At 40.8% G+C, this 26,251-nt stretch overlaps 1 protein-coding gene across 1 annotated transcript in view; it reads right to left on the reverse strand.

Annotated features, from left to right (window-relative positions):
• ADK (adenosine kinase) overlaps window positions 1–26,251 on the reverse strand; it is a 637,433-nt gene that overhangs the window by 313,721 nt on the left and 297,461 nt on the right. Inside the window, exons 5-6 of the mRNA XM_030569565.1 lie at window positions 20,370–20,542; window positions 15,368–15,476 (exon numbers count right to left, since the gene is read on the reverse strand). Of these exons, the coding sequence (XP_030425425.1) occupies window positions 15,368–15,476; window positions 20,370–20,542 (282 nt within the window). The remainder of the gene's footprint in view (window positions 1–15,367; window positions 15,477–20,369; window positions 20,543–26,251) is intronic.

Consider the following 26,251-nt stretch of genomic DNA (forward strand, 5'->3'; position numbering starts at 1 on the left):
AGGCACCAGCAAACCAAGCATGTGCTTGGGCCAGCACATTTTCAGGGGCTACATTCTGGACACTTTTTTTTTTTGCTTTGGAGAGCAGTGTGTCGTGCGTGCGGGGTGGTCTGGGGCTGCTGCAGTTTGCGCGTTTGGGAAGCAGCGCCCGAATCTTCTGACTGGGCCAGGCAGGCTCTGAGCACGGGACACTCGGGCTGGGGGCTGCCCCGCGGGGCACATGGAGCTGCCTGCAGGTGCCACAGGGTAGCTGTCCCCAAGAGCTGCAGCCAGGGCTGAGCGAAGCAGCCTGAGATGCCCAGGGACTGCAGCAGGGCAGCCAGAAGCAGCAGTGCCACAGAAGGTGAGGTGCTGCCGTGTGGGGCCCGCGTCCTGTTCTCCAGGGCTCCGCTCCCTCTGGGGCTACCCTGCCCCAGCTCCTCAGCCCCCTGATGGGGTGGTTCCCCGGCTCTGCCCTCCCGGGTCCCAGTCAGTCCTGGAGGCCCTGAAGCCCTGCTGCTTACCTCAACCCAGCCAGCGCCGGACTGGCTAGAGGCAAGGGGGGAGAGGGCGGAGTCAGCATTGGTGTGGGGGAGCCCAGGGCTAGGGCAGCACGGAGTGTGGGTAGGATGGGGTAAGGGGAGAGCCCAGCACTGGGGCGGCAGAGGGTGTGGGAGGGCACTGGTGGGGGGGGGAGGAGAAGAGCCAAGGGGGGACAGCCACAATTTTTTTTTTGCTTGGGGTGGCAAAAAACCTAGAGCTGGCCCTGCCCCCAAGGCTACATCCATTTTTTCACCATGATCACACTTTGCATAGGTTCAGAGAGCAAAAGAGTGGGTATCCAACCTATCCTATGTTCCACTTGCCTGCCTCTTTTCTTCTATATGTCTCCCTCTTTATGCCCTTCACCAGAGATGAATTAGGAATTTGTGGGGCCCTCGGCCAGAGCAAGTTGGGGCCCCTCCCCACCTTTTCTGCCTGCAGTCCCTCTTAACCCTCTCACCCCGTTGCTCCTGTCAGGGAAATGGGGTCAGGATGCAAGGGCTTCCCCCATCTGCCCCGTGCTCCTGCCGGGGAATGCGGTTGGGGCACAGGGGGCTTGCCCCGCTCCTCGGCAGGAGTGCTGGACAGGCAGAGCAGGGCAAGCCCCCCACCTTGACCCTGCTCTCTGGCAGAAGCATTGGGCAGGTGGGTGGAGCGGATCAGAGTGCAGGGGTGCTCATTTTTCCAGGGGCCCCCATTGGCTGGGGCCCCTGGGCACAGGCCCTGTTGGCTGCCTGGCTAATCTGCCACTGCCTTGCAATCCTTGGTAACTCATACCTCTTGCCTCTGCCTTCCACAAACACTTAAATGATGTTCCACCTGACCATGCTGTACACTACATACTCTTAGAAAGACATATCTAGAATAAGGGAGCCACATTACATGCTGGATAGCATCAGCTATTGCTACCACCCTTTCCATATCTCAAATGGGAAAGTATTAGTACACTGCACCAGGCAATTCCTCTGCTTGACCACAGAACTAATTGCAAAGAATAGCAACATCTGCTTTCACAACATAATCACACGTATTATCCATGTTATAAAACACAGTAACACTTACAATGTATACAGCCATTTTCATCTACAGATCTCTACGTGTGTAGGCTCTCAGTATTTCACAGATACAGAAACAGAGGCATAGATGTATAACAATACCTAGGGACAAGAAGATGAATGATGGCGAGAGTTCAGGATGAAGTCCAAGGCCTGGTCTATGCATAAAACATCTGCAGGCATACCAATATCAAGAGTTCTTTTGTTGTTATAAGCTGCATCTCCGTTAAGAGGGTTTGCGGATATGGCTATATTGGCAAACACTTTCTAGTGTACAGAAGACCAAAGCATCCTTGGCTTCTTCTGGTTTAAATCAGACCTTGGCTAGCATTACATTTGTGTGTTTTTCTTGTTCTTCAAGATCTTTAATATTTTGTTTAATCAGTGAAGCCCTACTTACTGCCACGATGGGATATAATTCTTCAGACAGGTTAACAAGTAGCTGAGTCTCGCTGAAATGGTAATTCATTATTTATTTAGCAAAGTTAGCATTTGCTGTACAAAATATAGAAAAATAAGTGGTCCCTTTCTTTTAGGGCTTACAATCTTGACAGTCCAGAGGAAATGCACTAAATGGAACAGATGAAAGTCCAATTACAAAATGGTACAGATTTTATTTCTTGTGGTTTTGGTGTACAATTGTAGAAAGTTTGTGCAGACGTGTCTTCACAGAATCTTTATACATATCTTACTCAACATGGAATTGCTATTACTCTGTCATCATACAACTAGTTGTGCATGCCACAAATCTCAACGATGTTGATGAGTAAGTAATTTATGTAGAAACGTCATCTAGTTTTCTAAATGAGAATTATGTATTGTATCAAAAAGTGTCATCGGCATTTCTATCTTACCCCAATCTTTCTCATTTCCTCAGATAACACAAAATGCCACTAATCTACAATAGCAGCAAAGAATCCTGTGGCACCTTATAGACTAACAGACGTTTTGGAGCATGAGCTTTCGTGGGTGAATACCCACTTCATCAGATGCATGTAGATACTAGTCTACAATGTGGACTAATGCCATTTTAGAATTCTTTGTTCAGGTGATGTAGAGGCCAAGAAAGGAATATGGTTTCTGAATTATAAAGGAATGTGCAAATTATCGTAGACCAGTAATATTAATGTTTGCTTTCTATAAAAGCAAGGAAACTAATTGTTTTGTCCTTCAATTTTGTTCAAGGCAAGCCCATACTTTTTGAAATACCAAGCACAATTTCCTGCATTTTAGAAGGTTATAAAACATTTCAAATTGTGGCTTAAAGCCATAGTTCATGGCACAGGAAGCCCTACGGAAGGAGCTTCGAAGTGGCTGCACTTCCATCTATGCCCATTTAGTACTGCTGCATTCTTTCCTCCTTCTGCATTATCACCAGTATCAATTTTTCAGAAGCATAAATTATATTCTCATTTATATCTGCAACTCCACTTTCTCCTATTATGGTTGCTCATGCATAAATGAGGTTTTGATTTGGTCTCCAGGCCTCCTTATTTTTCAGCCAGCTTGACTCTTAGCTCTCAAGTTGAATTTGCAGGTACTGGTGTTAGACAAATCATCTTTTTGTTGGTAAACAGAGGACATTTGATCTGAATGTGATTGAAAACACAGACTTCCACAGTCCCAATTTATAGTCATTTTCCAGAGCAGAACAACACTTTAAAATCGTACTCTTATATAAGGCTTTCTTCCTGCCTAGGCCTGAATTCAGGACTGCATATTTTTACTGCAGCATTTAATGATAAGCATAAAGAATGGAGTTTGTAGAATTACACAGACTTCCATGGCTTTGTGTGTAATTGAGATTAACTCTTGTAGAAGAAACACAGAATCAAGAACTTGGATCAATTGTAATTAAATATTGATTATTCATTTTATTTTTAAAAAATTCTTCTTTTAATTAAAAAATTATCCCAAACTAAGGGGATAATGTCAATGTCAAAGTTGAATCTTTACAATAGTTTTAAAATCTTTCTGGAATGAATGAATTTTTTTTAATCCCTGTGTATTAGGAAAATACTGACATCCTCAAATATTGTATGATACAGCAGCAATAGCAATGCCAGTCACAGCAGTAAACGTCTTCTAAATTTGCCTGCGCTTTGTTTTTGAGCTCTCTTGTCATAAGAAATGTGACATGGTAACAAACGAAAATTTTACATCCTCATAAGGATAGCATCTAATAAGACTGACAAGCAAGAGGATAGCAATAAAAATTTCCTTCAGATTGACTCCCTCCTCCCCCTTGAATATGGAGGCTTCTCTTTTTAATTTACATTTAAATAGTGTGTTAAGTCTGCCCAGACTTTACATACAATTCGAGATTCAAGGTCCCTAAAGGCAGAGTCATCTGGGAGAGAAGGATAAGTACACTTGCAGGCCTCTGCTGCAAAATCTGCTTGCAGTCAGATCAATGTGGATTTATATGCTCTAAAGTTTCCTCCCCCTGGTGGTAGTGTTCGGGCTGATGAATATCTATTTTCACTCACTCCCTGTCTTGCACAAAGGCTGATTCAGGTTTTGCAGTTGAAGCGGCTCATTACCAGTAGACTGGTTTAGTATTCTAGCAGATTTACAAATTCTGCTAATGAAATAAAAGCATGCCATTTTCCCTCTGTCCATTTTTTTTTTCTAAAAAGCAATATATTTTTAAAAGGGAAATGCAATTACTACCATTATGTCAATGAAAATTACATGCTGGGTTTATCTCTGTAGGTATCTGTCAACTGCAAAACGTACACAACGTCTTCAGAGTAATAATGATGTTTTATCATTTTAATTACAAACACTTTGAAAACAATCCCTAAAGTGTACCAGTTGGGGTGGTCAAAATTAACAGTAGCTTGATAGCCCAAGGGTAGCAAAAATAGATTGAGCTACCAAATTTCATAGTAGTTATAGCAGCTGTCTTCTTGCCTCAGGGCACCTGGGTATTTAACAAAGCAGACAGCCTGGCAATGGCATCTGATTAGCAATGTGCGTATTGTTGGCTAGAATACTTGCAGCTCTATTGTTTCACATTAGGAATTTGGAGAGTTGTGACATCATATAGCTCTTACAGTTCAGCTTCTGTATGTTCACTTACAGGTACTGTAAGTATATCATGATAATTTCTCAGTTACAACTAGCTGTATAAGATGGGAACAACTCTTTCTGTAGAATTGAAAATGATCAATGAAACAAGGCAGGATTTAAATGTCAGGTTTATTTTCCTGTGAGAGAATACAATTTTCTTTCTAAAAAAACATCTGTTTACATTAAGTGCAAATTTGGGAGGGAGACTATCTCCAGAAAGAATGGCCCAAAAGAAGCCATCAAACTTATTTTTTTTAAACATTCTAATTAAATAAATCTGAATAATGGTAAAGACTCTTTTAGTTAACACACCTTATCTAACAGGCCTCATCATGGGGAACAACCTTAATGCAAACAGCAACATTACTTTGAGGTCACTGTCTGAACTTCATACTTCCAAAGAGAAACCCCATATGGCTCTTTCCCTCCCCCCCCCCATTCACCTCATGCTTTAAGTACATACCACAAATTATTGGTGTTTGTTGGCAGAGTTCAATCACTGAACTCACTGAAAATAGTCTACTTCAACTAGAAGTACATTCTTTTACTCTATCAAATCCATCTGAGGTAATAAGACTTGATGTTTTATTCAACAGAGCTGAGGAAAATTGTTGCACAATAGGTTAATTCAAAATGGCAGCATAGAAAATGCATCTGTCAGTGGGGATCAAATTACAGGGCAAGCTCCTCTCAATGCTTAGAAAAACAAGTCTGCAGTTCTACAGATTATGTTCATGTGTGTGTTTAAAGGGGTGGGAAAGGAGCTAAATATCTGAGCTAACCTCCAATTAAAGTCAATCATAAAAACAGCCAATTTAATGAGTGCGGATTTCTTTGGGTAATTATAACACCAACCACTTTTTTTCTCTTTTAAATCTGTGATTCTGCCTTCTTGTTATTGCTTGCTTTGTCATTAATCGCCTCAGGAACTTGATTTCCTAGCAACAGACTCTGCCACCAAACATTTGGCTCCTGTTCAACATTTTCTTTGTGAAAAATGGCACTGCTGTTGCTGTCTGGCTGTTGCAGCTAGACTGGCTGTGTAAGTGCTCTAATAACGCATTCTTAAAAATCACATGATAAGAGAAGCAATGACCGAGCTTCTAATTACTGTGCTGAGTGTGCTGAAGAAGTTTATCTGCAATTTAAAGACTACTGGGATGCAGGGAGGGTGGGGGAAGAGTGTGCATATTCCACATATAAACAAATATCATTGGTAACTTAGAGGTGAATATTTACAAATAAATATTTGTTTTCTCTCTGTTACATGGGCTCCTGTTAATTTGCTATTTGGGAAAAGGGTGGGTAACATTTCTGACATACTGCTTGATGGATTTTTTTTTCCTCCACAGAGTAAGAAGCAATAATCTTCACATGCTGGACCACTGCGGATCGCAATTTGCAAAAATCCCCAAAAAGCAAACAGAATCCAACCCAGCTTTTTTCCAGGTAAATTACTTGAGAAGACAGTGACAAAAACATCTGTATAAAATCACATTCTGATATGGCAGGGTGAGACTTCATTGTGTATCTTCACAATATGTAGTATTTACCATGGCATTACTCAATACATTGTGCTGAAAATTTACAAGACCTTTGGTTCATGTTTTGATCAAGTTTTCCTTTCTTTAAAGGGATGGAAAAATTGTTTTTATTTCTCAATTGCTTATGAGACAGGAAATATTTGGGTACTGTGCTGCATGCCTGTGAATGATGTATGGATTTTCCTTTCTACATAGCTATAGGACCTGCTCATGAGAGATGGCACCGTTTCTTCCATAATTCCCAAAGTACAATCCTACAGAATGGTGGGTTTGGAAGTGACAAGATACAATGGGCCAGTGATTTAACACTGCTAGCTGTGGCCTCCTCTTTGAGATCAGACTAAAAGATAAGAATGGCTACTTTCCAGCCTTCAAATCTATGAATTATTCCCAGAAATGCCATTTGGCAGCGGCAGTTTTTTAGGAAATGTTGTTGGAACATTATGGTTAAGATATAAGAGGAGGCATGAGTATTGTGCAGCTATCCACAGCTACAAATACTTGGTGGATATTTTGATTTCTGCCAGTGTCTGTGAGTGCCACTAGGTTCCCGTGCATAGGGAAGCACCAGCACATCTCAAAATATGATACATTTAAGATGGGATTGTGATCAGTGATCATCATATCACTAAATTATAATAAAAATGGCTTAATTTAACATACCTTTGAAAGGAGGAGACAGCATAAAAAATTTTGTTTATACTTACATTGTTATAACAATCAGAATTTTTTCTCTAAAGCAGAATAGCTAAAAACAACATAAAAAGAACAAAATGCTGAGAAGTAGTATTTAAGCTGTGATATATATTACTGACATCAAGCTAAAATTTTGACAAACTCATGTTGAAACTAGATAATTCCACCATCAAGCCCGTATACTACCACAGTATTTCTCTGCTTAGATAAGTAGCCATTGTAGGAAAATAAATATAGAAATGACATTTTATATGTAAATATAAACTTTGGAGATGTAAGAACTATTCCTCCAATAGGTCGGCATATTATACTATATTGATTATCACCGACTACAAATACATGACATTCTATCCTTCAAACAGAATCTATAAAACAAAATACATAATCTTGACAAATGGTCGCCATTAAAATTATACACTCGCTATTAGTTTTATAAATATATAGAGGTACTGAATTTATTTTATTTAATTTAATGGGTATATTTTAACAGTATTACATATCAGACACTCAAATAAAAATGGTTAAAACTCAAAAGCTACCTTTTTGTTCAGAGTAGCATAAAATATATTTGCTTAGTTCTTTTTTAAGTGCATACGTATAATCTAAACAGATTTAGAAGATTTTATCCTAAATACAAGGCCACTGAAGGCCATCCTAATAGGCTGCCAATAGTAGTGAATGGGAACCTGTTTCTCCAGTTTGTTTGCAGAGGAAAGAGTTAATACTTTTTGAACTGTTCTAAGAACCCCAATCCATTTCAGTTAAATAATCTGTGTCATCCAGATTCTAAGTATCAAAATACTGAAATAGTGTGTGTGAGCAACGTTGTTTATTGAAAATTTTATTTCAAACATTTTTATTTTTAATAAATAGAAAATGCCTTTTAAACAAACCAATTACCTTTGCCAAATTTCATTTTGGCTGAAGTGTTTGTTTATTTTTTATGAAAATTTTCAAAATGAAAAATTCTGAATGTTTTCAACAGATTTTGTTTTCATTGGAGAGGGAAAAGGTCAAGTAACTTTCTGCACCCCACGCTACTCCTGTCACCCACACCCCTTCATAATCAAACAAGGAGGGAAAAGTAAAAATATTTAAAGTTAGAGAGAAAAAAAAATCCCTCTTTTTTTTTTTTTTTACTTCAGCCTTTTACAAATGTACAATTTTAGCACATTTCCAAGAAGTATGGGGGTGCCATATGGTAGCATATCGTCCTTCAAACAAGACAGTTGGGATCACTGAATATCTTTTAAGGTCATACGAGTAAGCCTTCCATGTTGTAAAATTTGAATGATTTACCATCACATGAAAATACATAGGAAAGTTTAGACTCACATGGATAATGGTGAACTAGCATCTTATGAACAAACAGGTTGAGTGAAATGTGACACTGAGATCTAGGCACCATCACCTCACATGAAAACAGAACGTTATCTTGCAATTCTGAAGTGAACAAACCAAAAATTCAGCTGAGCACCATTACAAGAATAGAAAAGTCTCACTGCTCTTTATCTCCTTTCTTACAAATTCAGAGGTACTGAGAAACATGAACGTTTCCAGTGCTGCCAGTACAAAGAACTGAGCATCAGAGGCATTAAACAGGCACCCATGCTAAAGAAGAAGCAAATATTGGTCCTGCTGTTATTTCATGCATACAGTCCTGCAACAAGCTGAGCCACATGATGACCTATCCTTTAATTGCCAATTGGCTACTCAAAGTTTTCGAAGACACTAAAATAGCAAAGATTTTAAAGAGACATATATATTAATATGTTAACTGCTTATGTTAAACAATCTGTTCCATCCTGTATGCAGCTGCGACACTGAGTAAACTTCCTAGAACTGAAGAGCTCTAAGCTCAAAAGCTTGTCTCTCTCACCAACAAAAGTTGGTCCAATAAAAGATACCCAGCTTGTCTCTCTCTCCTAAGCACTCACAAATTAAAAGGTTTTTTTTTGTTTACAAGCCTTAACTTTAAAAAGTAATTCAAAGACATTCCCTCACTGACAATCTATTATTTTCCTTTTTATGGAAAGAGGTATTTGGATATTCTACTAATTGAGTGATCTGATTGGTTTAACGTTCTTAAAAGCTGTGCAATTGTTCAACACTAAAAGCCCCCACATTAACATGTGAGTTACTAAATAGAACTGTAATGATAATCAATCATGTAATTGCAACGCGCTCAGTAAGGGGCAACTGTTTATGAGCAGATGAACAACTAAAGGCAAAGCAAAGAAGAAATTTCTAAGATTACAAAGATATAAGGTATAAATGTATTAACAGCAACAAGTTATGGTACTTCTCCTCCTCAGTGCCTCCAACAGGAAACATTAAATTAACATGGGTACAGTACTGAAGAGCAAATTGAGAAAGACTACCTGGGAGAAATAGGGATAGTTACTTGTTCTTAAGCTGAATTTTTTTTAGTAAAAAAGGGAAGCACCAGAAAAGGGGGTCGGCTTCTGAATGGGTATAGAGAGGGAGAGGTGGCACGCAGTCCCTCCCCATAAAAGAGGGAGCAAGGAGAGCAGCAGAGCCAGAAGCAAAGAGATGGGGCCAGAGTCTCTCCACTTCTGGCCATGCTGCTCTCCCACCAGCCTCCGAAGCAGCTGCAGCTCCGGGGCTGGCAGGTTGCAGTCATGCCACTTGGCCCCGCTCCCCTGACCAGGCTGTGGCCACACTGCCCAGCCTGCTGGAGCACGCTGCAGCCGTGCCACCCGGCCCAGCCCGCTGGAAAATGCTGCGGTCGTGCCGCCCGGTCTAGCCCGCCGGAGCAGGCTGCAGCTGGACTAGGGACATCCTCCCAAGATAAGGTCGGAAAGGATGGGATGGGGAGAGAGTGGAGGTCCCCAGCTAGGGGTGGGGTCATGTGGGGAGGTGGTCACAGGGGTTACTCCCCTGACTCCCAGCTTACTCTCCCCCAAAATTTCCCCACCAGTTGTTGTCCCAGCCCGTCAGGATAAGCCACTGGTGTGCCGGGACACTTTGCTTACTTAGGTTTACCTCTGTGCCTGTGGACGCTCGAGGTAAACAAACCATCTTGGCCCACCAGCAGCTTATCCTGATGGCCTGGGAGCCAAAGTTTGCTGAGCCCTGAATTGTAGGGTCAGCTTATGAATGGGTTATAATTTTTTTTTCCATTTTTACCTATCCATCTTGGGGGAGGTCAACTTATAAATGAACCGGCTTATGATCGAGTATATACGATAATTGGGACATGAGGAAAAATATGGCAACAGCATACAACACATTGGGAAAAGTTTATATTATTCTGTCTGCATGAAGAAGCAGAATCAATCATCAGAACTGAATTCAAATCCCATCTGGTTAATTGCAACTTTTAATAAAGACAAGCATTCCTCCTTTCTCAATTTTTTGCCCATTGTCATTGTATAAGCAGAAAATTCCATGTCAATATATAACAGTGTTTACAGAATAACAGAGTTAAATAAAACATAAAACATCTGAATAAGACCTTCTTTTTCTGCTTTCCTTAACGGCTATCTTCAAAGCAGCCCGTTTTCCCCGGGAGATATTAATAAATATTTTATTATATTAAATTCCAAATGTTTGGAATGTTTTTCAAATATAAGTGTTTAAATTAGGCACCTAAACAAGTACTTGGACTTTCAGAAGTGTGAGCACCTGTAGTTCACTACAGGAACTGTGGATGGTCATCTGACAAATCAGACCTCCTATTTAGATGCCTAAATAATCACAATAATGGTAGTGCATGTATTCAGTGTACCTGAAAAATCAGATGCCTAAATATAGACTTAGATCACTCAAATTTGAAAATTTTAGCCACAATTTGTAAAAATCATAAAAATCCCGTCTCAAAAGAACGTCCATATTGATAGAATGAAACCACTAAGAAACATAAGTATTACATAAATAAAATCAGAGTCCAGGATATGGCCCATTAATGGACTAGAGAAACAAACGGAGATTTGATGTTTAGATTTGGCAGAACTCTTTACTTCCTTTTGAAATTAATCAGGAACTTTGAGGAAGAGAAAAGGGCTGATAAGTGCTCCAGCATGAGCCCTGTCAGTGAACTGTAATTAGCTACCAGAAGTACAGCTGATCCAGAATGAAATGAAGATAAGAATCCATAAGATACAATGCCAATGGAAGAAACTGCTGTGTTCAGTTAAGACTGGAGAGTGGAAGGGAGGGGTTTGAAGATACTCACCTGTAAAATATTATGAAAAATTGGTAAAATATGGAATTATTTCAAAGCTAAAAAAATTGATCATTCTTCACTTTTCTTCTTTCTTTCCTTGACATTTTTTTCAGTTTTCCTAACTTAAGAGAATTGGTTCAGCCTGGCCTACATCTTTCTTCAACTTATGGTTCTTAAGTTTATCGTGTTCATATACGGTAACAGAAATTCCCTCTCAGGGTTCTGCCATAGGTCCATTGTTGGGGTTTTTGGTGGGTTTTTTTTGGACCTGTTCCCCTTCTGTGAATTGATTAGCTTGCAGGGCTGAGTTTCATCTGAATGCTGTTCTGTTGAACGCAGCATTTGAAAAGGCATATGTATCTACTCTAGTAAGTATGTGTAGGGGACCACACAATATTTCAGTAATGTCCTAGCGAAGCATTGCCCATCTGAACCTGGAAGATGGAATTGCTTGATATCCTCAGGACAAAGTTCTCATGTGTATATACTTCAGTAATAATATATCTGAATGCTTATTGGCTTTATGTCTTTTCTTTGGCCTATCGGAATCAGTGTATGAACAGATTCTAAAGCTCCAAGGCCTTCTGTTCAATTCAACAGAATGGTATGGCATTTTTTATACTTAAGTTTTTGAGATACCTCAGCTTTTTTGGAAGGAAATGGGCATTAAAATAGGAGATCCTGAATATTCTGATTCTGGTGAAAAAACAATGGAGTGTTTGGGCATAAAAGATAGCATAGTATACCAGCTATGTTGTCTTTAAGGACAACTGAAAAGAGAGCGTGTTCTGTAATCAAATGCTGCTCTCTTAAAAACCTGGTAGAAACAACATTATTTGAAAAATAGTCTTAATGGTTAAGAACTTTAAAGAGGTTCCTTTATAAAGTATTACAAAGAGTTTGCAACACTAGACTAAATGTTGAATGGATACTATGTTTAATAAAGTCAAAAGTGTTCTAGAGACCTTCAGAGGTACCTTGTATGGAGGATAAAGGAAGCTCTCAATAAGTCATTCAGTAAGAGTTCTAATACGTGCAACTGTTGAACACATGGGAACTGGACAATTTTAGACTCTCTTTAAAAGGCTATCTAGTTTTTCCAGGAAGTAGGGAGGGAATTAATTTTGACACATAAAAAACATTTCCTATTTTCAGAAATTTATTTCTCACATCAAAAGCAGCAAATTCCAAAAGAACAAATGAAATTTTACTGGCCTGTCCAGAAATAATGTGTCTCAAAATACTGCATTGTTTCAGTTTACCACTATTATAACCCAGTCAGAAATGAAAGATCTAGTCCAAGTGGTCACAATGAGTCATCAAAGTTTGAGCTCAAATTCTGTGTCTGAGGGCTTGTCTACATCAGAAAGTTGCAGCGCTGGTGAGGGAGTTACAGCGCTGCAACTTTGAAGGTGTACACATCTGCAGGGCACCACCAGCGCTGCAACTCCCTGTTTGCAGCGCTGGCCGTACTCCCGTTTTGTCTCGGGTGTAGAGGATCCAGCGCTGGATCACCAGCGCTGGTAATCCAATGTAGACACTTACCAGCGCTTTTCTTGACCTCCGTGGAAGGAGGAAGCCTCTGGTAATCAAGCTGGTCTCCTTTCCCGGTTTGCTCTCTCGTTCCCGGAACCCCGAGCAAGCAGGTCTCCTTCCCTGCGGTTTGCTGGGTGGCTCCGGGAACGCGAGAGCAAACCGCGGCGAAGCTGGTCTCCTTTCCCGGTTTGCTCTCTCGTTCCCGGAACCCCGAGCAAGCAGGTCTCCTTCCCTGCGGTTTGCTGGGTGGCTCTGGGAACGCGAGAGCAAACCGCGGCGAAGCTGGTCTCCTTTCCCGGTTTGCTCTCTCGTTCCCAGAACCCCGAGCAAGCAGGTCTCCTTCCCTGCGGTTTGCAGGGTGGTTCGGGGAACGCGAGAGCAAACCGCGGCGAAGCTGGTCTCCTTTCCCAGTTTGCTCTCGCGTTCCCGGAACCCCCCTTGAAGCCGCCCAACAGCGCTGCAGTGTGGCCACATCTAACACCACTTGCAGCGCTGGTTGCTGTAAGTGTGGCCACTCTGCAGCGCTGGCCCTATACAGCTGTACTAATACAGCTGTAACAACCAGCGCTGCAAAATTTTAGATGTAGACATGGCCTTAGTCCCAATGACAGCAGAAGATAGAAGATTTCCAGGAGACAATTAATGGCAGGGATCCAGAAGAAATGCCAAGAGATGAACCTTGTCAAGTACTGGGATGTTGCAACCATCAACAAAAAAGGATGGGGTTATAACTCTATTTTCCAGTATAGCATCCAAGTTACTGGCTTGAGTGGTGGCAGTACTACACCTTTGTAGCGGTCATACGCAGTAGAGAACTGAACTGAGGGAAGAATGCAACAAAGAGAGAGGAGAAAATGACTGATCTCTTCTTATCTGAATATTCCCGGATCCCACTGTCAACCTGGTGTTCCATGAATCTGACCTTCATTTTCAAATATCCAATATAATTTCCCAGCTCTTCACAGCTGTTTATTTTTCCACTGAAATCTATTCATATCTTCAGTTTTATCCTCAGTTTTGCAAGCTTATTCCCTAACTTTTGAGCTTCTTGGTCAACAAGGGTAATAAAGTCTGGATGGCCATCAGACTTCAGGAATTCCTCTTTAATATAAGCCCAAATCTGCATGGTAAATCAGCTCCTCAACATGTGGTTGAGCTCAGGGCTTGAACACAGAAGATGAGCTTCTAAAACCAAAATTAAGTGTAGAGTAGACTTCTATACAACAAAATCCTTGTTCTCCCCTCATGTGACCTTCCCAACTTTTCCTGAATCATTTTAACTGAGAATAATTATTCCAAATCACACATTAATAGATTCGGTGATAATTATATACAAGTATACAATATAGAAAAGAGACAGCTTAGTGCAGTATGTCTTTGGCTAACATTTGTCATTCTTCTTCAATTAACAATGCTCAACTCTTGCTGCAATTTTTAGCCTTAAAGCATTTAGCCCCAAGTCTGGCATTCAGAACAGACTACAGTATAATCATCTGAAATTTAAAACACAGTCCATTTTTAAAAGTATAAATTAAAAATGAGCAGGCTATTGAAGAAATACATATTCTTGAATTATATCTCAAATATGCAGCAGAAGCAATGGGATGTCTTTCCTTTGTATAATCTTCTCAGTGTAAGTATTTGTTTGACAGCTATAAAGGGGCAGCCTTGACCGTACACAAGAATCAATAACAACCATGTAAGGCCTACAGCAGTGCACACTAACAGGCTGTAGGAGACATTAACACTAGTTGAAAGAAATAACTATTTTCAATGGCCGTGTTCCTCCTGGATAATCAATTTTTTACACCTCTTACCAGCTGTTCCCAAATAGTACAGGTTGCGGAATGACAGCAGCTGTCATACAGAAAGCATATTTTATATGCATATTATGTGTTTTTAATCTATCATAGATGTTTTATACATTTGCTAATTGTCATTGGTCATATCAACAAAGAAAGATGAAAAATTCACCACTTACATTAAGGTAGAATGTAAACTACATAAATACACTAATATGGTTTGATTAATCCTGAAATTTAAAAAAACAAACAAGAAATAATATTTATTCTGAAAACTAATTGTGAACCTACTATTTTTCATTTTTCCCCAAAGCTTGGTACCAGAAGTAAAATTTAGTCACTAAAATCATACCTTCCCCCCCTCTGCCCATATTCAAGAGACTTGTCATGATCATTGTTTCCGAAATGTTATAAGGTGCAATGGCAATTACTATGGAACAAATAGCAATTAAGATGGTTCACACAAATAAACTCAAACTGTTTGCAATGAATAATTAGCCTAATATTGTTTTTCTACATTATCTATGAATCCTTCACAACAATTTGCCAGGAAATGTGAAATGTAAATTTGATGCACTATTATAAAAACTCCTAAAATGTGTTCACTGTCTTATGGCTTCCTGTGCTCATTTTAAGACTGCATATAACTAAGGGTACATACAAGGATGTAAACTTCAAGGTAAACAAATCTGATCATGTATCAGAAGGGTAGCTGTGTTAGTCTGGATCTGTAAAAGCAGCAAAGAGTCCTGTGGCACCTTATAGACTAACAGACGTATTGGTGCTAAATCTGATCATGTTACAACAGAAGCAGACATTTTCTTTCTCAACATTCACAAAAGTTATCCTGCATCATATGCAAAATGGACACTGTCGTAGTTCAGTGTTACAGAAATTGAGTGCAGAAACCCACAAACATTTCACAACTTTAAAAAAAGCCAAACTTACTGCTATGTAATAAACTTTGGCCTTTTCCACCAGTTTCCAGTTCTTCTCCAGATCAAGATGTTTTTCCTTATTGTAACAATTGGCAGCAGCAAGCTGAGCTACAAGAGACCTAAAATGACCAAAGAAACAGATATTAGTTAGACACTTTCTTAACACTAGTACTGTTCTTCCCATCAGATACAAAGATTTTTTAAAAACACTTATGTCTGAGGGTGTGAATGCTACCATAATGTAAAACAGTTAAATAGTCCATGTAAAATATATCTATATAACATGTATAATTATATACGGAGAGAAAAATCATACAAACATGAGAAACGTTTTTCAAAATCCACATTTACAGAGAAACCTATAAATGTATGTCATATACATACACAATCTACGCAATTCTACTATGAAAAGATTTAACACAACTACTCCGGGGTAAAAAGACTTGCCCACGAACACACTGTAAACATGCGGCGAGTTCTGGCCCCTAGTTCCCTGCTCTAAGCACTAGACCCTTCTGCATATTTTAAAATAAAAATTGTTGTAAAGGGGGAGAAAAACCAACATTTCCTTTCTATGGAAAAGAGAAATAAAAAACAAACAGTGCATGCAGGGTTATTTTTTTCTATCAGAAATTTATGACCACCTCTATTAATATGAATTAATTTGACATGAAATGACCCAAAACTCCAAAAACTACAGGGCAACAGGAGAAAGAATAGAGGCGAATATATTCTGCCAGATCATCACTCACTGAAGCACAGGTGTAATTTAAAAGGATAAGGAAGCATAAATAACCTTTTCCTCCACCTTTTAGTGGATTTGATTCAACCAAACTCTTGAAAATACTTCTTGAATAAATAAGCTGAAAAGTCAAATTCACTTCTGTCTGCAGCTGAATAAACTATTAGTACCACTGTGAGAAAGCAATTGCATGGAGGAAGAATGAAGAAATAGCTCTTAAGAATACATTTAAACGTGGTTTTTAATTTTTGTGATCATAAAAGGAGCAAGATTAACAGATCTTGAAAGAGTAATGCTCTATTTATCCACAGAACAGAGGGCAGGAGTAGGACAAGCTTCCTCACATTCCCCTCTCCACCTCGAAAACCAAGACATGGTGGGATCACTTCGGGAGGGGTGTGGGTGGGCGGGAAGGGGGGGGGATGAAACTCACTTTCTTGCCCCACTCAATCATTGGCCTATCTGCAGATACTGCCAGTTATTGCTAATTATGAATTTTTTTGTGTGTGGATATGTCTACACTGCAATGTAAGCCTGTGTTGAACCTGGGCTCAGGCTAACCCCCACTGTGTCTACACTCCAATGCTGCTAACCTGGGGTTCAGACCCAGGGTCCCAGGACCCTGCAGGGCTAAAGAGTCCACCTTCGAGACAAGCTGGGACCCAGAGGCCGAGCCCTATTGCTTTGCAACGAAGATGCAGCTCCACTTGACTCAGGTCCCAAGTAGGGTTGCCAACTTTCTGTTTGCAGAAAATTGAACACCCTTGCCCTGCCCTCTGCCTCACCCCTTTCCCAAGGTCCTGCCCACTGCTCACTCCATCCATTCTCTGTCTGTCTGTTACTCTCCCCCACCCTCGCTCACGTGCTCATTTTAATTGAGCTGGGGCAGAGGGTTGGGGTGCAAGGAGGGGTAAGGGCTCCAGCTGGGGCTTGAGATGAAATGTTTGGGTTAGAGGAGGGACTCCCAGCTGAGGGGGAAAGGGGTTCATGGCGCAAGAAGGTGTTCCAGACTGTGGCAGAGGGCTCTCGCTGGGGATGCAGGTTCCGAGGTGGAGTTGGGGATGAGGAGTTTGGGGTGCAGGAGGGGACACCTGGCTAGGGCCAAGGGGTTTGGAATGCAGGAGGAGGCTCAAGCTGGGACAGAGGGTTGGGGCATGGGAGGGGGTGAGGGCTCCAGGCGACACTCACCTCAGGTGGCTCCCGGAAGCTGCTGGCATCTCTCTGGCTCCTAGGGTGGATGGAGGCATGGCCAGGCAGCTCTGGGTGCTGTCCCTGCCTGCGGGCGCTGCCCTCACAGCTCTCATTGGCCATGGTTCCCGGCCAATGGGAGCTGTGGAGCTGGTGCCTGGGCAGTGAGAGGAGTCATCGTGGCTGCCCCTATGCCTAGGAGCTAGAGAGAGAGATGCCAGCAGCTTCCTGAGAGCTGTGAAGACAGCCTGCCTGCCCTGCTGTGGGTGGCCAACCAGACTTTTAATGGCCCAGTCAGCGGTGCTGACCGGGACCGCCAGGGTCCCTTTTAGACTGGGCATTCCAGCTGAAAACCAGATGCCTGGCAACCCTAGTCCCAGACGTCATCCAGAAGTATTCTACAATTCTATGGGAAGAACCTCCTTAGTACTCTCTATCCCAACAATCTGCAATCAGTTTTATCCCCTTTGCAAATAACAATCCACATCCCCTTTGCAAAGAGCAGCAGCTCAACTCAGATCAGCGTTAACCAATTCTTTTCTGAGTAGCAGCCGTATTAGTTTGTATCCGCAAAAAGAACAGGAGTACTTGTGGCACCTTAGAGACTAACAAATTTATTTCAGCATGAGCTTTCGTGAGCTATAGCATCCGAAGAAGCGAGCTGTAACTTACGAAAGTTCATGCTGAAATAAATTTGTTAGTCTCTAAGGTGCCACAAGTACTCCTGTTCTTTTTGCCAATTCTTTTCTGATCAGCAATCCTCAAGCATACTATCAGAGGCATTCTGAGTTTCCAAGGGCAAGTGAACCAATCAAGCCTTTCACAAAGCAAGCTGCTTCTTGATAATGTGCAGGGTGGGCAGTAAAGTCTTCCCAAAGTGCGCCATGGTCCTAGATCTAGAGTGGCCACATTTTGGTTACTTAGTTCAGCAGATTCCACTGAAGCTAACTAATGCCACTGAATAAAAATTTAACAGTTTTGGAAAAATATATTAGTTGCTATTCCAGATGATCAAATCTAGACATTCTTCTGCCTACTTATTCATAAAAGCATGAACTTGGTTGAACTGATCTCTATCCTGTAAAATTATAGCATAAGATATAATTGTGATGCTGGCAGACCAGGTGCCAACTCTCGCCAATGCTTCAGGCCTCAGCCAAGCACTGACAAATTTGTTGCTAGAAACTAATCTGTTTCACCTGTATGTTAGGATGATTAAGATGGCTATTGAACTTACAACGTGTTTAGTTTTAGACCATATGAAATGCTTGTAAATTGCTGTATGCATTAATATCACTTATAATTTCTTTATCACATGCTATAAGATATTTAATTTTTTACTTTATTACTGTAAATAGGGATTGTCTCTTGCTCATCAAGAAGGCCTATCAAAACTAAATGGGCCTTTGTGAGACATCACATATTTGTTAACTGTCCCTTCACTCCCATGAAAAGGCTACGTGCAAAAGGGCTTGTCCCATCAGCTTGAACTCTGGAAGAAGGAAATAAAAGTAGCTGACAACAATATTTTTGATCTTTTTTGCTCTTTGGACTCTCATGTGGCTGGAGCTACCAAACACAAGCAGGCATCCCTAAGGTCAACCTGGGTTAGCGCTAAAAGACATTTAGAGCTGACATTACTACAGCTCTGTCATCTTTTAAAACCACTGACTGTAACTCATGTGTGTATATATGAGTGCCTACTTTAACCATGTAATAATCCTTATTTCTTTTTCCTAGTTAATAAATCTTTAATTAGTTTATTACAGGATTGTCTACAAGCATTATCTTTAGCAAGAGGTCTAAGGTACAAGTTGACCTGAGGTAAGTAACTGGTCTCTTGGGACTGGAAGGAACCTGAATCTTTTGTGATCTTTGGTATATAGCAATCACTACTAAGTCCAGCTTGGAATGTCCAGGGGAACTGTCTGTGACTCCATAGGAAGACTGTTATAGTGCTTTAGAAGTTCACAATTGTTACTGGGTTGGTGAAATCTAATTATAGACCATACAATGGGTTTGGGGTTTCTGCCCTGGTTCTTGACAGTCTGCCTTGAGGCTGGCACTCATGGTCGTGAGTCACTCCAGAAAGCATGACAGACATCTCAAGTCTTCAGCAACCATCATTAAAAATTAGCACGTGTCAACAACAATAAAGAGGAAACCTTTTTGTGCAGAGAAAATAAAAAGGAATATGCTCAGAATGAGCTACTGTATCTTCATTCTCTTCTTCAAAACTCTTCGTTTTTATTGACTGTATTGCAGTAACACCCAAAATGCTCCAATCAGGATGAGAGTCCAGTAGCACAATGTTTTGTACAACCAAACTGGAATTTATGGCCCCTGTCATGAGGTACTTACTATTTAATTTAAGACAAGATGAGACAAATGAGCATGTCATGAGTGTGAAACTTCAATGATATGCAGATTAGTTAAAAATAACAATAAAAATCTCAAATACAAATAAAACATATAGCAGTGGATAGTTCAATCTTATGCTTATTCTAATTGTTGAGTCAGTTTCAGGACTTCATTGTCTTGCTCACCTCTGCTGAGTTGCCATTCTCATACTAACTTGTGAACATCAGTGACAAACAATATCTCACTTTTCATCCTTCCATATAGTGACAGCACTGGACTGATTAACTGGTATCTACACTCTTTAAATACACTAATTACATTAATATCTTTCGTCACTCATAGTGATGTGCCCATCAACTTTCATCTACAATTAACAGATAAGCTTTGAGATTATCCACTGCCTTCCAAGGTTTTCCTATACACAGTCCTTTGTCTAGAACAACAGTTTAAGGCTCAGTAACAAGAAGCTACTGTCGATTATTATACTAACACCCTTCCATTATCATGCACCCTATATACTCAGAACATGAAACAAAAACAGAAGAGCCAGCCTGCCTCAACTTCCCAAATAAATGTTGTTGTTAATGCTGCATCTTTATTGTGTATTACATTTTCAAGGTCAAATATTACAAATATGTTCCAAATCAAAAGGTAGACTTCTATTTTATCTGCACTCGTATCATTCAAGAACAAGAAAAACTTCTGGGGAAAGACATCTGACCTGTTGTCACCAGTGATGCAGGCAGCACAAGTTCCTGTTGGCTCATCACTCTGCTCATAGTAATGAGCATCCACGTGAGCTTCCTCAGCTTTCTTCTTCAGGATCGCACCAAATTTGTCTGTTCCAATGCACCCAAAGAAAGTTGCTGCCTTGTAAGGGCTCCCGATCATCCACTGCCGATGGAAAGAAAAAAAAAATACAAATAACTGAGAATGCTTGATATATATTTTTTTCACATCTTTTCTCTCTCCTTAACTTTTCTAAGACATGGCACATGCTCTGTGCCATAGGTTTTTAAAAAAAGTTTTAGATACATTAATTCAGAAAAGGTTAATAAAGGATTCACATAGGATAATGTTGAAGGTTTAATAGTTCAAAATTAAAGTAAAACTCATGAGTTCTTCTGATACTGTATTCAAATATGATGTAGTGTATAAAAAAAATCATTTGCCTGTCAGATAAGATACATCAGTAAATCTGTGTTCCCTCAAAAGAACTAAGAGCGATTTTGTTTGTGTTTTTAAAACGGTAATTGCAAAATAGAACAAAACAGACAAACAGATGAGCAAAACAGAGGAAGACAGTAGATTTGAAAAAAAATAGAAAGAAAGTCTACACTGTTCACAACATAGACTTTGAAAATGCAACTAGCACTGTAAATAACAGTTATATGCAAAATAAGGGCATTATCCTAGCCACACTGGTAAATATGTAAAAATCTCTGTCCTGAACTTTAGTCAGAGCAATTCTGCAAATTGATTTTTAAATAAAGAGTATAGCTGTGTAGTGCTGCTAAACTGTTGGGTTATTTCATAAAGCTTCTCTTTACAAAAGGACAGATATAATATCAATCAACTGTAACTGATTCTGTGTTGTGTGCTAAAATGGGAAAAATGAAATTCAACCACAAGATAAAACTGGTAGCGACCTAAAAAAATAAATGTCATGAAGAAACAGTACACAACTCTTCCCTGGCAGTCATGAGTCAACCAACTGAAGTCATTATAATTCCCCCTACTTAAAATCAGTAAGCTTATCCACTCAATCTACAGTACGAATTAAAGGCAACATGAATTTACTGCATGCTAAAACCCCATTTATAATTGTTTCCTAATCGAGATCTAAATAAATGATAATGTCTCCATTACAAATCAGCATTAGTGGAATCTGTGGGTTGTAGAAAGTTCAAGTAACTGAGCTGGAAATACATTCTTAGTCATGTTTCCATTATTATTCAGTTCCAGAGGAAAAAAGGGCTTTATTCACACAAAAAAGGCTTCACTAATTAGGAATGAGTGGACAAAACTGAAAATGCGGTATCTTTATTGGAGCAACAGAAGTTTTCCACACACAAAAACATATATTTGATCAGCTATGCAGACCTATTTGTTGTTATTCTAAATTAATGAAGAAAGGAACTGAACCTCTACAGAATAAGGAATTTTTATGTAAGAGATTGAGGTGTTACAGAGAGTACTTTATAAAACCAATAGTTGAACTCTTTCTACTGTCTTTGAAGGCAAGGAGAAGCAGAACAGGATTTTATAATAAGATTAAGAATGCCATATGCTCCATTATGGAATGCACGGAACGAGTTTCAATGTTGATAAGAGGAGACAGGTTCAAATCTTGTGTTCTCTGCCAAAAAGTGTGACTTACTCTCACAGATTACTAGAATTTGCAGGGTATATTATGGACAGTACTTAAAGCATCAGCTCTACATGAACCCTGCCAATTCCTCAAAAATCCCTGTGGAATTTCACAAACTGCCCCCTGGGGACCTAACACATTTTAGCAAATGACATATCTGTTTTTTCACCCTTATATACCATCTGATCAAAATCAAAGCATCAATAACACTTCATGTACTATATCATAGATCTTTATGAAAAAGTATTTATGCTACAATGCCACAATTTTGACTGTGTGTAGCAGCTCAACTGAGTTTAAACATGCAACCTGCCATCAAATATTCAAGACAAGGCCTGCCTTGGCAGGCAGGTGATCAGAGTGGTCGCACTGAGGACCAATTACCAAGGATGTCCCATCAGTATTAGAGGGAGCTGCATCATTCTCTCTCTCACTCCAGGTAGATCCATTGGGAAGGGGTCAAAAATGTTTTCTGGACTGGGTGGCTGAACACTTAGGTCCTGCACGGATTCAAGTGTACACCAGTCTTTATTTCTGATACATCAGGACACCTATACTTAAAATGAAAATGAAGGTTACTTACTGATGCGCTTTGAGATTAGGCTCTGTGCATTCCTGTTATTGAGAGATGTGCTCATGGTATAGCAGAGATTCTTCAGCTAGCTCTGCTGAGGTGCATGATGTATGAAAAGGGGGTGGAACATGCTCATTGCCTCCATTCCTTCCACCTGAACTTCAAAGCCGTGATTGTGATTGGCGGCAGCTCCACCATGCTGCTTTCTTCTTTGGCAGCAATTCGGAAGCAGGTCCTTCCCTCCAAGGGGGACCAAGGGACCTGCTGCCGAACTGCTACCAAAGAGCCCGATGTGCTGCCCCTTCCCCTTGGCTGCCCCAAGCACCTACTTGCTGAGCTGGTGCCTGGAGCCAGCCCTGGTGCCATGTCAGAGGTCTGCCAAGAATATGTCTCTGGCATACAATTAAGGTGGTGATTTTGTCCCTAATGGAATGAGCCAGCATAAGAACACTGCTAAACTATAATACTCTTCTAATGTAAAGCCAGATGCATTTGGATGGGTGCTGGGCAGTGATGACATTTCCGTAATAGTTATCCCTATAGGGCAGTAGTTCTCAACCTCTGGTCCTGAGCCTGTGGGCCACTTGCAGCCCAATCGGCATACAGCTGGGGCCCATGTGACATTTCCAGGGACATACAGGAAGTATACATTTTGTGCCGATGTGGCCCACATAAACACAGAGCGCTGCATATGTGGCTCACATTGGTAAATAGGTTGAGACCACTGCTATTGGGAATGAAAAACATGGGTGATTTTCTGGATTGTTTGGATCTACTGAAATAGAAATTATTATTCACATAATGCTTTATTCACATTTAATGAATGTAACTGAGCTTTCTTTCAATGGGACGTGGTCTTGGAAAGAATGCTAACAGATTTACTGCTGGAGTCTCATAATAATCATTTAACACCTTGGGAAAGGTGAGGGGGAAGGAAAATTTCATCCTCATGAAATACTGTAAAGTGAAGGTCAGCAATAAAAGCCTGAAGCTCACTGACCCTTCCTGCAAATGTTATGACAATAAAGAATGCGGTTTTCACAGAGAAATTAAATAGAAAGTAATTGTCCATTGGTTTCAAAGAGGGCTTCAATAACCCTATGAAGTCGAAGTTCAAGTCTCAAGCTGGTGTTGGGTCTTTCACTGTAGAGTGACTGAACACACTCTTGCTATCTTCTTCTAGATCGGGGGTCCCCAAACTTTTCACAGTCACAGCCCCCCACTTAGCCTGTCTATGCCACCCCCACTGCAGGAACCAGGCTGTGGCTGGGGTTGGGGACTGGAGTAAGGGGGCCAAGGCTGTGGCTACAGCTGGGGGTGGGTTTGGAGCCAGGAACAAAGCTCTGGCCAGGGATGAGAGCAGAGCTGCGGCTGGGGATGGAAGCAGACGCCGCGGCTGGGGTCCAAAGCTGAGGGTGGGCTGGGGCAAAAGTGAGGCTGGTGGCGCTCTCTCCCCGGGCCCCACGGCGCCCCCCTGAACATTCATCCATGCCCCATAGTTTGGGGACCTCTGTACTAGAAGATGAGCTGAAAGAGCTCCTACATACATCGCTAGAGAGCGTAGGGACAAGGTACTGGAGAGAGAAAATGTTTGATGATTGATGATATTGGGACTGAAATTGGAGAGATAATATTGTTTGTTCACAGCAAAAGACTTTTCCAATTGTGTAAGTAACAAGCAGGAGAAGATCATTTCTTGTAAGTCATCATGAACTTGATTTTGAGCAGCATGGTCCTGGAGCAGTCAAAGTCTCATGGGCCAAGCAGCAAGGTGAACAGACTCTGGGTTGGATGCTGGATCTATCTGTTCTTCTCAGACAATAATTCCAGTGAAATTCATAAGAGCCAAGACATTTGAAGCAACTCAGAATACCTCTCATGCTGATGCAGTAAGTATTATTCTAGCATTGTCTCCTCTGATTTCCAAAGACTCCTTGATATGAAAGGAATGGTGGGCGGCGGGGAGGTGAGGGAAGGAAGGTGCAGAGGTGGGTTCTTCTCTAGTCCAGGAGAAAAACATCTTTTATGGAATGATTTTCTAGGCTGCCTGATGAGCAGAATCTTTTGCATTTGGTGTCCAGACTAATGTCTTTTGCTGGACATCCCCATTGTGGAAAATCCAGTCTAGTACTGACCATTTCACAGACCACTTATGTTGGTTTTGAAGATTTTGCTTGAGCTGGCACATAAGGGTACTGTCTCTTCCTGCAAGATGGAAAACCATCTGCTCAATAATAAATACAGTTCTTAATGAACTACTGCCACTTTGCAGAACTGCTTGGAATCAACTCCCTCGTTGCTTAGCACATATGATCACAGACTGTGAACAAGTCTTCTTGAATCTTGAGGAAGAATTATTGAGGGCCCCTCTCACTATTAGGGATGTAAAATGTTAACCGATTAAATGGTAAGCATTAGTCTTACTGGTTAACCCACCTTAAACGTTAACTCCCACGCCAGCTGGATTGGGCCCAGCCAGCGCCGCCACCGGCCAGATCAGGCCCAGCTGCTTAATCAGTTAACTGTTTAAACAAAATATTTTTAATCGTTTTAACAGTTAGCTTTTTTAATGCTATTTACATTCCTACTCACTGCCCACTGCTCCAAGATGTTTACATGTAACTTGCCCAAACATCTCTGGATCCTGTGTCCTTTATTATTCCCCTAAATTCCATAAAGAGTTCTTCTACTGCTCCCAACTGCGGGAAGGATTGCACTTTGTCTTTCACCATTGTCTTGTAAGAAGGATCCTTGAAAACATATGGGGAAGTGTCACAGAGTCAAATTAGATTACACAGTCTTTTTTGAATGACCTCTAGAGCCCAATGACCCACAGCAATTCCTCTTCATGCCACATGTAACAGAGACTACTTTTCTCTAAAAAGTAGGGAAAAGGGAAACAAAGTTGTCTTTAAGTTTTGTTTGTGGTTCTCAAATAGACCATATGGCCTGAATTCTCCAGAATGAGGATGCTGGGTTGAAAGACGAACCAGATCATATCCCTTTGGCCTTCATTTGAAAGGCTTTCCTCTGCTGTTGCTGGTATAGCCACCTGAGAGGAGGGCACAAACAGAACAGGGTACTACTGTCTGATACTGGTAGTGGAAAGCAGTGCCTCCATTTCTGAGGCGAAGAAAAACCCAGAGATTGAGCAATTGAACTGGTTTTCCTCAGCTTCTCCATTGTGAAGAGACCTTTGCCTGTAGAAGGAAGGTCTTCTGTTCTTGGGTCTCAACAGATAATACTGAAGACCTTACACAAGAATGTCATCTTGAGGAGAAAGCTGAAGAGAGAGTTCTAGAAACCTAGCCTAAATAGTCAACTGGTGCTTTCAGATTGCACCACAGCTCTTCAGAGTTACTTATTAGCAAGTTTCTCTAATCCTCAGACAGTTTCTGAGCAAATAGCCATATCTTGTCCCTTAGATGGTACTGGTATCCGGGAAATATTAATATTGGCTATCCTGGTGACCAAAGAGACTGATAAATATATCTTTTTGTCAATGCAATCCATCTTTTGATCTTTAGCCAAGGCAGACTGAGTTTTTGAATCTTTCTGAAGCTGCAGTTATTAGCATACTTACATATTAAAGCTGAAGAGAGAGGCCAGAAAGTCTCTTCATGCTAGCAATATTACCATGAAGCATCTGAAGCCTTCT

This window comes from Gopherus evgoodei, chromosome 7, assembly GCF_007399415.2.
Source record: "Gopherus evgoodei ecotype Sinaloan lineage chromosome 7, rGopEvg1_v1.p, whole genome shotgun sequence".
Taxonomy (NCBI): Eukaryota; Metazoa; Chordata; order Testudines; family Testudinidae; genus Gopherus; species Gopherus evgoodei.